The sequence below is a fragment of the Fukomys damarensis genome, unplaced genomic scaffold (genome assembly GCF_012274545.1).
Source record: "Fukomys damarensis isolate Sample0158 unplaced genomic scaffold, DMR_v1.0_HiC HiC_scaffold_14, whole genome shotgun sequence".
NCBI classification, from domain to species: Eukaryota; Metazoa; Chordata; class Mammalia; order Rodentia; family Bathyergidae; genus Fukomys; species Fukomys damarensis.
The window spans coordinates 28,911,531-28,926,815 of record NW_022900926.1 but is presented as its reverse complement, the minus strand read 5'-3'; the positions used below and the strand labels follow the sequence as shown (position 1 = coordinate 28,926,815).

Below are 15,285 nucleotides of genomic sequence, written 5' to 3'. Positions count from 1 at the left end.
AGATCCCAATGATGAATGTAACTGTACTGTATACCTAAAATGTACCAATAAACTCAAGAAAAAGAAAAGAGAAAATGTGGTATTTATACACAATGGAGCACTACTCTGCCATTTGTAGGAAAATGGATGCATAATATTAAGTAAAAGGAATCAGACATACAAGCTTAAATGTCACTGGATTTCTCTTATGTAAGAAATCCAAAATAAAAGATAGTAGAAAAAAAGCTCTTTTGCAAAAGGAAATGTACCAAGTGATAGAGGCAGAGGGGAAGAGAAGGGGATGAAAAGACGTGTCGTGCACATATACCAAGTCCCCACGAGAACTGTAATCATTGTATACTGCAAACATGTACTAAAAACTCCCGAAAGAATCCTCTCCTAGGGACAGTGATGGGGAAAAAGCATGGTTTTAGCTTTTCCTGGCTCTTCTGAAGTTAGCTTTGGAGCTGTATTTTAGTTCCCTGAAAGGAATGCCCAATTTGGAGTTTTTAGGTCAATAGCGTTTAGTCAATGTTTAGGTTTAAAGAGAGACAAGGGAAATTTGACAACCTTGAGAGGCCCCCAGCATCTGTGCACACGTATTTGTGTGCATGGCCGTTGTGTATTTGTTGGCGGGGGCCTCTTTGTGATCACCGAAATTTCAAGCAAATGGCTTTTAAAACATTTAAATTTTCATTTGGTGTCGTTCCTTGGTGCAGTACTCAGTATTCCATTGTGCATGGTTTGTAAATGCTGATTTGGTGATGTCACAGTTGGTGCCGTCCTCTGATTGGGAGGGGAGATTGCTCAGCACAAATCCTACCCATATCTAAGACCCGAGGTTGTGATGTGGTGCTCTAAAGGCAGAGATACTCACAGGTTGAGAGCAGATGTACCATATATGTATAGTGTTCTCTAAACCTTTTAAAAACTTCTATAAAAGAGGAAGCTCCGTCCATTTACCATTTAAAAATATTGACTCCACTATATACTTTTGTTTTGTATTGATTTCCCTAGAGACTCCGAGAACTTCAGATCTAGTCATAATGTGTCCCAAACTAGCAGAATACACAGTGTAGATGACATCATGCAAGGTCAGATCTCTGGAATGGGTTTTCTTTGAAGTATGTGGGTGGAGAAATATCATTGTTAATGCCTTTTCCTAATAAAAAGACATTATCGCAATATTAATGGCTGAGTTTCATACTGTAATAGGGTTACATGCTTTGCTTAAAATAAACCATCAGATGGTCTGGTGCTCAGGCCTCTCAGGCTTTTCTGGGGGCAGGATGATGCAACTTTCACTTGAGCGTAGCCAATGCGGACCAGGCCATGCCGAGAGTGTCCTCATGTTGGAGAGGCTTTGAAGTTCTGAGGAAGGAAGCGTTGTAAATTAAGTCCAGTTAGTACTTTATTTCCTTTTCCGCTGATTACTTCAAACAAGTAAATAAGGACAGGGCCTTAGGTGGCGCTGGCATCCTCCCAGATGGCTTTCCCCAGCCTGTCTCATTGTGTGCCTGGGGGGTAGGGGTCCCCATTGTGCACTGGCTGGAGGGCAGCCAGTGGACACTGTGGCATTGCTGTGGCGTTGAGAGGATGCTTAGCTGGGAAGTGCATTGCTCTGCACTTTGCAAACTGGTGGGCTTTGTTTTAAATATTTACTTCAAGGTTCAAAATGAAGAGATTTCTGGGTGGGGTGGGGCACAACTGTAGTCCCAGCACTTGGGAGGCAGAGTTCAAGGCCTGCCTGAACTTCACAGAGACCCTGTCTCAAAATAAAGAAAAAATGATGAAGAGTTTTCAATTTAGCCAATTGGAAACTGTGGAAATGTAGACAGTGTAAATGAAGCTTTGAGGAAAATATAACTGTATGTGGGGGAGCACTTTGGGGAACAAACTGTCAGTGATTGGACTCTTATTAAGTGCACACTCTGGGCAAGGCCAGTGTGCCCAGTCTGGGGGTTCAGAACATAATGTGTTTGGGTGCTCTCAGTTAAAGAGGATGGCAGCCAGTGAGCATATAGCTTCAGCAAGGTAAAATGAATTCAGAACAAATGGTGTCTGGGAGAGCCAGAGAAGATAGAAAACAGATTTAGCCTCAGGTCTCAGAAGACTTTGGAGGAGGAATACTTGAATCACTTCCTGAAAAATGAGGAATTAGCCAGAAGAGGAGCAGACAAGAGCATTGCAGAGAGGTGCAGTCTGAGCAGAGGCGGGGTGCTCTGGAACAGTACAGGGTGCGCTGGAGGTTTGGATGTTTGGGCCCGTGGTTAGGGGTGAGTGGCACTGTCATTCCCCGTACTGCCGCAGAAAGCCACAGCTTTGCCCTCCCTCAGGTGCATCTTCTGGACACCAGAGAAGTTTGCATCTGGACAGCAGCCCTGACCTCAGGCCACCTAACAGCTCTCGTTGCTGACCAGATGAAGTCCCTGAGACTTTATCTTCACCTGACCTCTGCCCAGCAACCCCAAAAGGTTTGCATCTGGACAGCAGCCCTGACCTCAGGCCACCTAACAGCTCTCTTGTTGCTGACCAGATGAAGTCCCTGAGACTTTATCTTCACCTGACCTCTGCCCAGCAACCCCAAACTTGATGTAGGACCTAAGCTCACTCTTCCTTTCCTCCCCTTAAGCCTGTCTTTGGCAGAGAGAACCCTGAGCTCAGGGCACACAGGTGCTGTCATCTTCCCTCCCTTGTCACCTGGCTCTCCCCTCTACATCTGGAGTGAAGGCAGAAGGGTGCTGTCTACCATCCCCTTCCACCTACCCCATCAGGGACCTGTCCGTGGTCCCATGATTCTTGGTTTCTGTCTTTATCACTGCTCTCATCACTCTGTTTTGTAATTATTATCTCCTTACGGTTAAGATTCCTGCTGCTGCAACCATGAGCTCCTGAAAGAACCGTAACTTTTTCATGCCCGAACTCTTGGTGCTTTGTGGAGTTAGTGAGTGAGTGGATACAGCCATGCCTCTCATGGACCCGGAATTCCTCCTCTTTATTGTCAGAAACAATGTTCTTCCTGAGTCTGCCTCACCCCAGCCCTTACCATGTTCCTGGCATCTTTCCCTCTGGGCTTCCCTCTTCTCTTCTGCTGACAAAACCCTCCCTTCTGCCTCCTTCCCCTCCCTGATTTACTTATCAGAGACTTTGCCTCAGGCCATAGTCATACTTGATTTCATAATAACTTCAGGAGGTAAAGATGTGTATAGGTGTGACTGAAATATGTGGTGAATGTTTAAATAAAAAGTATTATAGTAAAAAACACATTAATATAATCCTCCTTATTTTGAACTCGTCCCATCATTCTTGGCCCATTCTGAAGCAGTTCTGAAAGTTTTTTATGTGCATGACTCTATAAGGTGTGATCAAATACTGTGAGTGCTGCTCCCGAGTGCCCTTCGGTCGAAAGCCAGGCTACTAAGAACATTACAGTGTGTGGTCCATCATTTACCTTCTTCACTGCCTATGGAACTGTTCAACCTCTGGCTCTGCCCCAAAGTCAAAATGATCATGGAATGTAGAGGTTCTAAAACGAGTCAAGCATTGAGATATATACTGCAACTAAAGACACTCATGAAAGAGGACTTTCAGAATGGCTTCAGAAAGTGGCAAAAAAATGGGCTAAGTATTTGAAGCAAGGGGATTTAGTGGCAATGTGCATTTTACTATAATACCGTTTTTAAAAATTTAAATATTCACTGTATTTTTCAGTCATACCTTGAATATTACACACATTTAGAGTAGGAATGAATGCACTGTTAAGTAAATTTCCCAGTGTTACCCAGCTGGTGAGTGGCAGAGCTGTGCTTTGAACACAGATGTGTGCTCCTCTCTATAAGCTCTTTTCCTTCTCAGTAAAACTTTGATAAATCAGATGATGTTTTTCTTGCTAACCAAGCCATGCGATGAATTGTTTTGTATAATTTAGAAATGAATCCTTAATTTACTTGTTCTCATAACTTGGATTTTTCTGGCTGATTTAATTGGATGTGCATTGGCTATAAAACTGAGTGAATTTCATTTCAAAACAAAAATTGATTCTCTAGATGTAGTTGTTCTAACTACAAGTTAACTTTAGTGTAATCTGTGTCACTGGTTAATTTCTTCTATGAAGAGAGGTTTTAGTGTTTGAAAGTATGGAATGGATGTTTTCCTTTTATTCCACCAAAAGGAAAAACAAATTATCTTTTAGGCTAAATCTAGTAAGGGACAACTGGCCAAATACTACAGTTAAATGATTAAATGGTAGAAAATATTTTTCTAGGCCTGTAGGGTGTGGCAGGAATGTGCTTGCATCCTGTCACTTACTCATTTGATTCATTATTTTTATCATTAGGCTTCATCTTTCCCTCCTCCCACTTTTCTGTAGCACACCATAACCTCTCTGAGCTCATTAAATGAATATAGCTACCTTAGAAATAGAGAGGAAACTTCTGTATTGAATGTGTCAGTGTTTAAATATGGGAGTTCCCCCTGTAATTATGTTAAAAACTTTTCCTTTTACAATGAAAGATAATGAAAACCTCCTTAAATTTTTTCCATCCATGTCATTTTTGTATTTTGTATATGGACATTAAAATAAATGAAAACTTGACATCATCAGCTGGCATTTTTAGTATCATGTCCTGACACTTATCTTTTAAAAATATAAGACATGTTTAGGGATAATGATTAGTATGTAAGGAATTTAGAAAAGGAGGAAGCAGTTTTGGTTTGAAGGAATTGATTTGGGGCATTTTAGTTTAGATAATGTTAGGGCGTTTCTGGAGTTTTTTTCTCCCAACAAATGTACTATCAAGTAACATTACTATTTTAGTGATTATTGTTACTATGAGAGTTTACTGAAGTAGCATATATAGTAGTCGAAGAAACTGACTTATTATTTCCTTTACATTTAAAAAAATGTATTTTTATCAAATCTGCTGAAGAATTATTAATATATTTTTGCATCAATTAACATTACTTAAAGTTTAGGCCAAATGTGAATGTCAAGGTTCAAAATTGAATTGCCAAATGTTCAGAATGAATAAGTCACCTCAAGATGATTGTAGATGGTCTTACCTTCAGTCCCTAGAATACCCGAGGGCTTAGGGAGAGAAATGAAGTTGATGGGTGAAACTTGAAAGCTGCCAGAGTATGTTTCTGGGTGGTGCCTGCTCTGATTCAGAAGAACTCACATTCGTGGGTTCCACTGGGGTGCTGTACTTGATGGCTTGCACATGCCCGCATATCATCCGCATTGGTATCAGTTTGGGTCCTCATGAGTGTGGAAGGGTTTGATCATGTTGTGTCCCTGATCGAGGCCTTGGATTCTATCGGGGCGCAATCTCTGCTGCTGAGAAGTGCAGGTGGGGTAGCACCAGATACTCTGCAGGTTCAGTGCTTATGCCAACAGACTTTTGAAACATTGTAAAGTCTGTTTAGAGCTCATGGATCCAGCTCGTCTTCCTCCTCCTGTAAGTGAAACTCCAGCTATGAAACTATGTTTTCACTGTCCTTTCTCTTGCAAACCACACCAGTCCCTTACTACACATTTGCTGAGTCTGTGGAAAGAAAAATAAGCTATTTTATTATTTCTTATTCAACCAAGAATCCTTAAAATTCCAGTGACTGATTCTTTCTATAAAGAACCATGATTTGAGAAACACGATGCTGTCTTTAAATATGGAATAGATGTATGACTAAGGTAGCTTATCCTACCATAGAGATCTGTGTTCTCTGGTTTTTGGTGATTGGCAAAGACCTAAATCTTCTCTCTTTTGTCTTTTTAGTCCACCATATATGGTACGAGCATCTTTGCCTTTTGGTGTTCCGTGTCATTCATTTTCTTTCTTCTCCCTGCTCTACCCTCAAAAGAACTCCTAGAAAATATCTCATAAACAGTTTTACACTGAGGTATAAATGGATAAGTTTACACACATTATTCAATCTAGAAATGTTTTATTAGGTGGCAAAAGCATACACTGTGGGTTTCTAGGAGTGATCTAAAGAGGAAGATACGTATGAGACAGAACTCAAAGTAGAGTTTTCACCATGGCTTGTGGCGGGGATCAATTTACACCCACCCATCCCTTTTGGAATCTAAAATTCTCTAATATGGCAAGACCAAGGAGAGATTTATAGTCTAATGTACACTCTCTTGTTAATGTAGAACAGTGGTTTTCACTAAGGCTGGGTGCTGGACTTGCAGTAGATGCTTTTCCAGGCCTCAGCTTAGATCTAAAGGCTGATAGGAGGAAGCTATCATGTCATTCATAAAGATATATAGAATCTTAATCCAGGTTAAATTCATTGTGGGTTTTGAGACTGTTTCAGTGTGCTCTATGACTTCACTGTTTCCTGACAGTGACGAATCAACATTATTTAGTTCACCTGTCAGGTTTTTTTTTTCATGAAGAAAGTTGTACTGTGACCTTTCTAAAAGATAAATATGGAGAACTTGGAGGAGTTCTGGAGTATGCCCAGAATTTGTAACTTATCTATGGGGAGAAACTGAAAACAATATAGTGTTTAATGTTGGAAATCCTTTAAATGATCATTTATGGAGAAATAAAGAGTAGCCTGGAAAGTTCAGTCTGGAAGGTTAATGTATGTTTGGGGCTAAACACTGCAAAGAAAACAATACAGCTCTTTACTGAATCATGTATTACAGCCTTTGGTGTCATCCTGTTGACATTCTGAGGTTGCTGTCAGGACAATGGAAGCCTGGCTTTCTGATCTGTTCCTGAGTGCTGTATTAACAAGTCACTAGAGCCTCTCTCCACCTATTAATTTGGATTTAAATGGAGGTAATACTTATATGTAACAGGTTGTGACATCCTTGGAAAAAAGGAACATAGTCCTCAGAGTTTGTCTTGTTTCTTTATTAAGTCATACTTCAGTTTTGAAAGAAACCCATAGGTATTTCTGTTGTGTGAGAGTTACTATAGGCACTTGAATTTTATTCAGATGTACAGCTGGTGGTTTTTCTTCAAGATGCTTAAACTAGATTAAAAGGTCTATTTTATCCTCATCCCTGAAGTCCAGCTTCATCTTGTTTGAAGTCATTACCTGCAGTGCACAGGAGCATAAAGTCACTGCTTTCTGGTACCCAGGATCTGTCTGTGTGCAGTTTACTTAATCCACTTTAGGATCAGAGGCTATAAATGTAAAGGGAAATGAAACTGAAGGGAAAAACTGTATTTCCATTTTCACTTTTAAGTCTGCAGGGGTTGGTGTTGGCGCTCCCAAAGATCATGCCACTTTGGTTTGTTGTTAACTGTGTTGGAACCACCAGCCTCCTTCCGTTTCGGGCTGTCTTTCTGAAGTGCAGTGTTCTGTGACCCAATGCATTTTATGAAGGGGGTGTGGAGAAGGCTGATTTAAATGGTGCAATTCTAGCTGAAACCGAGTTTTCTGTGAAGTTTGTGAAAGGGATTGTATTTTCAGTATGACTTACACTAACTTTTTTACCTCTGTTCTTGCTCTTTAAGATCCAGCAGTGGGAGCAGAATCTGGAGAAATTTCATATGGATCTGTTCAGAATGCGTTGCTACCTGGCCAGCTTACAGGGTGGGGAGTTACCAAACCCCAAGAGCCTGCTTGCTGCCACCAGCCGCCCCTCCAAGCTGGCCCTCGGCCGGTTGGGCATCTTGTCTGTTTCTTCATTTCATGCTCTGGTAAGTTCCAGGGGAAGATCGTGATTGCTCCCCTTTCTCTGGTTCTCCCCTTTCTCAGTTCTGCCTGTACGTACCCTAATAACTGACAGGGGTCCCCCAGAGGCTAGATGTGGATCGGGGGAGGAGACGGCAAAGAGTTCCCAGATGTTTCTCCACTACTGGCTCCAAGAATCTAGCTACTCTGGGCAGTTACTACATATTCAGGTCTGTGTCTGCCTTCCTGCCTTTCCCTCCTCATAATGGTAGTCAGGATGCCTCAAGAGGAATAGCAGCAGTGCTGTGAAGATTGAAAAGGTGAGAAGCCTGCTTAACCCATACTCCAGAGAGCTTCTTGGGGTTTTCTGAAATCACTCCTAGGTTGGTGGCTTCTGTGTCTTGAACCAGCTTGGCCTTGGAGCCTGCAGGTTGTTTTGCTGACCCTGTTGCCTACTGTAGTGAGATCTGAATGCTGTGGCTGGGTTTGTGCATCTAGAGAAGAGATGTCTGTATGGTGGGTGCATTTCAGGTATATCAACATGCAGGAGCCTTTAACACTGATCACAATGTATTTATAGCAAGAAGAGCTTATTTTTGGTTAGGGTAACTGTTCTCTCTATCACCCACAAAATACACTTTAAGATTTTTTAAAACTGTGTTTTAAATTAGGTATGTTCTAGAGATGACTCTGCTCTCCGAAAAAGAACACTTTCCCTGACACAGCGAGGGAGGAGCAAGAAGGGCATATTTTCTTCCTTAAAAGGGCTAGACACCCTGGCAAGGAAAGGGAAGGAGAAGAGAGCTTCCGTCACTCAGGTGAGTGTCAGCCTGGGCGGAACAGCCTGGAGTGACTTCCCCGAAACTCACTCTTTTCTTCCTGCTGCAAACCAGTGAAGTTCATCCTTTAAGGGTGGAATGAAAGTTGTCCAGGAATCAAAGTGGTCCAGCCTTACCGTAACCTTTTGCCCCTAGATGAAACACACAAGTTGCTCTGTCTGCTCTGGCAGGCCCAAAGAGTCAGGCACACCTTTAGCAGCATTCAGGAACACAAAAAAATCAGAATTTCTAGAAAGTAATTTATATCACTTTAGTACTTTAGTCCCATAGTGATTATATTAAAATAAATGTGGAAAATTAATAATCATCAGAAACTGCAGCTAAATTCTGTTGATAGTGCTAGATATTTTTGCTTACCCAGAACCTAAAATATAAAGCAGGTAGTTTGTCAGCCCCTTACCTGATAAGAAGGTGACACTCAGGGAGCCGAACCTTACCCTTGCTCACTGGCACCTGAGCTGCAGGTCTGGGATGCTCATCTGCCTGAGTCCAAAGGCCAGAGGTGCTGGACAATTGCTGCTGCTTATTTTCCCTTGAGAGGGTGACAGGTTTCAGTATTTTGACAAGAAAAAACCAGCTTAATCATTTATTGCTAAAATATAGTTCAAATACAGTGAATTATGTTCAGAACAGTTTCAATATGCACATCTAAAGTATTTCATAATGCTTTATAATATAGTTTATATTAATACATTTTATCTTGATGATTTTTAATATTAGGATTATTAATTTTTTAAACTCAAAAAGATAAAGTTAGATGATCTGGTCATATAAGTGAACAGGGAAAATGTTTGCCATTAAGTCCAAAGAAATACTTATATTTATTTTCAGTGGGTTGCTATTATTCTGAATGTGCCCTCAGTGTTATCTGAGAAAATCATATTTCTCAAACTTAATTTTCTAATTTGTATATGACTGTTTAATTGTGCGAAACACTTTTATGAATTAGATGACTAAAGGCCTAGTATCAACATTTTTGACCTATTGTAACAATAAAGTTAGAGGTGGTGAGAAGTGGGTTGGTTGAAAGGCAGCAAAAATGCATGATACATTTTTGTTTTGACTTGTTTTACTTTGTTTTGTTTTGTTTTATTTGAGACAAGATCTCACTATGTAGTCAGGCTGGCCTTGAACTTACTACGTAGCCCAGGCTGGCCTCGAACTGATGTTAATCCTCCTGCCTCAGCTTTCTGAGCACCATGCCTGGCTCTGCATGAAACATTTTTTATGTGGCCACTGCTCTTGTTTATTCTTATGCAGAAAGAATAGCACATTTTAAAGTTATAGTACATATATTTTAATTTCGTTGTAAACAGTAATCATCTGTTAGTTATAAATAGAAACATTTTCATTATAGACCGTTGCCAACTCTAAATGATTGGTTAATGCTGAGCCTTTGCTTTCTGAATTGAACTTTAGGATATTTAAGATCTTTAACCAATTCTGACTTTAATCAGCATAGCCAATTCAATGTAACTGAGTGATAACTTAATAAATAACTTGAGAACTTGCTTATTTTCTTAGATGTAAACAGCTAATTACCTAGCATATGTGGTAAATGTTCGCAGAAGAGAAGATTTCTTGGTAAACAAAAGCATTTGGTTGAACATTTTTTTATTTAAAAGACATGAAACCAATTACAGTGTTAGTATTTACATAATGGAATAAAATTGATTCAGTAGGTATTCCTAAATGCTTAAAGGTCTTAAATGTTAATATTTTATAAAATTTACAAGATAAAATTTGGAAAATGATTCCGCACCTCTCCAAACACACCACTTTTAACATTTAGCTATCTTTTCCTCCAAAATTTATTCTTTGCACATTAAACATAATTATAAGCTTGATTTTTGATGACTTTGCCAACTCTGAGATCTGTTCAGCATTTTAGAAATGCTGCTTAATTAAAAGCAGCATCAGGAAGTTTCAGAATAATTTGAATAATAAATGGCATCATAAAAATGTTAAATATATGAAGAAAGCAACTTCAAAATTTTGTGTTAGAGCATTAGTATAAATTATGAAATAAAGGTCTTATGAAATGTAACAGTTTTAAAATACTGAAAAAGGTTGGGTGCCAAATGAACATTGCAGTCATTTCATTAGTCTTTTTCCCCCATATCTGTCAGATATTTGATTCCAGTTGCAGCCATGGATTTTCTGGAACTCACTTACCTCAAATCTCCACTAACTCCAGTGAGGTAAATTTGACTATAGGCGGCAGCCATCTTGTTTTACATTGGTGATACAATGTTTACGTAAAGAATGCTGATTCAGAATCTTTCATTGAAAATAAATTTAGTCAAAATGGTCTCTGTTCTCTGAATGCCAAGTAGTTTTGGAGGTATCTAAACTTATAACATCATCTTAAATTTAGTGATATGACTGAAGTCATAATAGTTTCTTTTATTTATACTTCTCTGTTCCTGAGCAGCACTTGCCTTCATCTGAAGTTTAGTGAGTCCCAAGTTGTATTTTCTCTCATGACTCACTCTTGGGGGTCTTTTCATAGAAGGTGCTTTCTGTGCTGTGTATGAGCAACCTTTGTATTTCTAGGCACTCTTGGTGTCCATCCTTGGGGGAGCTGAACATTATCTCTTTTCAGTCTTCATAATTTCTTCTGACAGAAAAAATCTTCAGAACTGTTTCTAAATGAAGTTCTGGGGCTCAGGTGAAGATGTTTTGATTGTTCTTATACCTCTTTTCTGAACTCACTCCTTTCTTTCTGGGGGGGGCGGTACCGGGGATTGAACTCGGGTCCTTGCGCTTGCAAGGCAGGCCACCGAACCACTGAGCTAAATCCCTGGCCATCACTCCTTTCTTATAAAGCTGTATTTCATGTTACTGGTGTATTTCTTTAAACCCTGCCTCCCATTATTTTGTCTTCAGTTTTGTATCTAACCTTTGAGCTCCTTTTTGAAGTTGAAAAATCAATCATAATGGGCTTGGGCAAACAACATGCTTTTATAGAAAATGGCAATATTCTTTAATGGATTAGGAATTTCATTTGAAAATATTGAGGACTAGTGGAGCATCAGACACTGTGACAGGATGGAGGGGACAGAACTGACAAACTTTCCAGTGATCCTAAAATATATAGCACAGACAGCTGCATATCCTGCCTCCAGTTGAGGCTGGCACCCACGAGGTCAGTGTGCCACCATCGTTGAAATTGCTCCTGAGTAGCAACTCAGCCTGAGGTCCTGCTTCCTGTAGGACAAGCCCCAAACAAGTTAGGAAATCTGCCCCAAACCGTTCTCCACCTCAGCCCCCATCCCCACGGTTCAGGGCTGCCAGAGAGCATGCTATGTGATGGAGTACCTTGTCCCACCACACTGTGTCACTGAAGTCACACATTTTGTGCTCCCCTTTTGCTGACTTGACCACGGAGGCAGGGTGGTACGCAGGGCTAGGAAGCCAAATCCAGATCTTCCCTTTTATCAATCATGGCATCAAATCTGCAGATTTTTCATAATAAATAACCCTTTCCCAACTCCTTTGTTCTTTTATACCTGTGGCAGCTACTCAAAGTCCAGGTGTGGCACACCATCCTCCAAGGACCTGGCTTGATTGTATCAGCGGATCTCGAGTCACAGTTATTTGCTTGGTTCTTACTGTATCTTGCCTTTTACTATTTGTCATCCTACCATGTGTGTGTTGTGTTCCCCAGGAAAGCTTGTAAGCAGGACCTGGGTCTGGACAGTCTGAATACCCTCAGGTGATGTGTATATTTCAGATCTATAGCACACTGTAAAGAACATAATATCCGCTTAATCTTACTATTAATTGTTTATATTAGATGTTGTCTCTTACTGGTTGAAAAAAACCATCTGATCTCAATGATTGAGAAGAACTGTTTCACCTACAAGGAAAGCTCAGAGTTCTGTGATTGTTTTTTTTCAAGAGCATTATGTAAACACTGCGATTCTTACTTTAAAGGTTAAGAAATGATATTATCAGAACATTTGTTGTTAGCAGAACTTAACAGAGGACTTTGACAATGAGTTGTGTTTATTCAAATTGGGTTCAAGTTAAACATCATCTTGCAGTTTAATTGACAAATTTCAACAGAGCTATAAGAGGTGAGAGGAAGCTGTTACTACATCTGTTTTATAAAGCATCTGTATCCATATAGTTATTCTTCTCTGCTTTAACTAAGCATCTATTCTGGTATAGGGATCCTGAAGATGCTTCTTTTGTTTATTGGGACTGTCTTAGTGGTGCCTCTGTTGTTTCTGTACCGCAGAACTCAGATAACCAGGTTCCAATTGAATTGTAGCTAGAACTGAAAGTGTCATTTATTTATTTTTTATATTTTGGGACCTCTGCCTGTGGCTGGCTGGATAATATTTCACTACTTTCCTCTGCTAATCACGCTTGAAGAATATTTATAACCTCCACAAACCATCTATTTTTATACAGTAAGTACATTCTGTCCATTCAAGTAGCTGGAAAGGCTGTTGTGAGGGAGGAGCGGGGCACATTTTTAAATATTCCATTTTAATTGGTTCACATAACAGCCCAGCAGTGAGTCACCCTAATTTGAAATCTGTTAAGTCTGGAATAAAGCCAGTCTTATTTGAGTGATTTTTTTTTTTAAAGGACACCTTGGCTAGCCAAAAATGAAAGCTTTTCATAGCCTCCTCCTTGATGAGTAATAATGAGTCTCACACAGAGTTTGGCGGGAGGTGTTTGCTATGGAGATTGTGACAACAAATCCTGGTGGAGGCTCAGGATGGCAGCTGCTTCAGAAGCTCCACTACAGACCTCATGGCAGCCCTGGGTCTTGGCCCTCTGTCCTGGAAAACTGGCTTAGGGTGTCCTGACTTTCTGTGGCAGCGAGTGAATGAAGTATTGTCACCTTAGTTATTAGCTACAAACTGGAAAAAAAAAGTCCCCTTACGCTGGTTTCGCAAATGGAAAATGTAAATGAAACAACCAGCTCTTGACCACAGCATGGCCTGTTTAAATACAGGTACAGTGTATACACACACACACACACACACAAACACACACACACACCCCTGCTAGCCGGGTCTTTGTCTTCCCTTCATACAGCTGATATTAGGGTGTTAGCCCAAGAAGGAAGTAAACACTTTCTACTCTCTGACGTTTTACTGTGAAGAAAACCAAGAGCAGATAGCTCCTTTTGTGTTGTCTCCTCATCTCACTTGCTAATAGACTTTGCTTTTATCAGCAACTGTGGTGGTGTGGGCCCATTTTTGACAGCCAGATTGTGATTTTGCTACTCACTTCCCTTCAGTGATCCAAGTAGTAATTATGAGCCATTTGATCTGAAAGCATCTGCTGTGAGAACACCCAGAGTTTCCATTTTCTCTCCGTACGGCGTACCAAGCATAAGTAATTTGACATGTGGTTCCAGGACCATTAATGTAATAATGACAATAATAAATGCTTCTGAAGAAGTTGCCCCACGAGGACAGCTAATGCAATTTGCAGATGTTAACTGGTTGGTGTGTTGTGGCTGTGGCTGTGGTTTATGGATGTTCCTGCTTTGTGAATGGCCAGTGGGAGACAGACTATGAGGTGATCTAGCCTTAGCAGCCCCTGAGGTGCCCCAGGTTTGGGGGTGAGAGGTGATTCTCAGCAGTTCTCAGCAGTGGCCATTGCTGCACTGTGGTGATTATGTTTAGGAGAGGATAGTGCCACTATCCAGGCTGATCTTCAGAAAATCATTGCAGCTTATGTTTTTCAAAGGCCGTTTTTCACACCTGTCTCCGAGCTTCCCTGTGAGGCTCCTGTTTTCAGTCTTTTTAAAGGTGCAGAAATGGAAATGCTGAGATAGTGGGTAACCAGGCAGGCCGAGCCTAATAAGGCAAGTGCTGGACCCAGGTTTTCTTTCTGGTATTCTATTTTTGCTGCCTCCATTTGTATTTTCTAGGGAATAGAAACCTTGAGTAAACAACAGGACACTTTTTGGAGGCATGGAGTTGAGGTAAGGTGGGGTGGACGAGGAGGGTAGGGTATGTAGGAAGCAATCTTGACCAAAGTAGTTAACGGTGGAATTCTAGATGAATGGTTACAAAGATTAATTTAACATTTCACCTTTGGAAAGGATATACAAGGAAAAGAATTCTCAATGTGGGCCAGTTTTTTGTGTTTATTTTCAAATTTTTTCTGTTCCTTTTATGAAAAGAGTATAGTAGAATATTGTATCTGGTTTATTGAAATTAAAACATGTATTTTCTGCTTGAATTACAATTGAATTTCCTTGAGGGAATCAAAGCTTTTTCTCCAAAAGGACAAAGCTTATAATAGCCTAAGACATTTTATAAGCCCCAAATAATTTTTTTCTTATTCTAATTAGTTAATTCCACATTCCTGATGCTTTTTTGTGGTAGCTAAGTTTTACTTTTCTTGAATTGTGTGCATTTCTGGGATGTGTGTGTTTCAGCAAAATTATGTCTAACTTTTCCTTGTCCATTGTCTTGAAGAACATCTTAATCATTGATTGCCTTGGCTTTATAGGCACCTTCTCTTCTGTCGTTGACCAGATCTCAGGTCAACAATGTGGGCTCAGGAAACGATGCCTCAGAACAGTTGTAGGTACAAAGCCATTTTTAACTGAATGTAATAGGAATATTTCTTGGTTTTTCCTTCCATCTCTCTATTTATCTTCATAGTTTCCTCTTTTCCAGGTCTTGTTTCCTTTTAATAGTGAGTTTATTTCTCTTGAAACTTTAGAAGCATCAAGAACTTGACACTATAAAAACAGAATTGAGCTGGGGATTTAGCTCAGTGGTGCTGCCGCCTACCTCACAAGTGAGTTCAATCCCCAGTACAAAAAAAAAAAAAAAAAAAAAAAAAAAAAAAA

General features: G+C 40.1%; 1 protein-coding gene across 1 annotated transcript in view; it reads left to right on the top strand.

Annotated features, from left to right (window-relative positions):
- Positions 1-15,285, top strand: part of Tiam2 (TIAM Rac1 associated GEF 2) — a 129,537-nt gene that overhangs the window by 41,396 nt on the left and 72,856 nt on the right. Inside the window, exons 6-9 of the mRNA XM_033763161.1 lie at positions 2,290-2,453; positions 7,452-7,637; positions 8,283-8,429; positions 10,580-10,651. Of these exons, the coding sequence (XP_033619052.1) occupies positions 2,290-2,453; positions 7,452-7,637; positions 8,283-8,429; positions 10,580-10,651 (569 nt within the window). The remainder of the gene's footprint in view (positions 1-2,289; positions 2,454-7,451; positions 7,638-8,282; positions 8,430-10,579; positions 10,652-15,285) is intronic.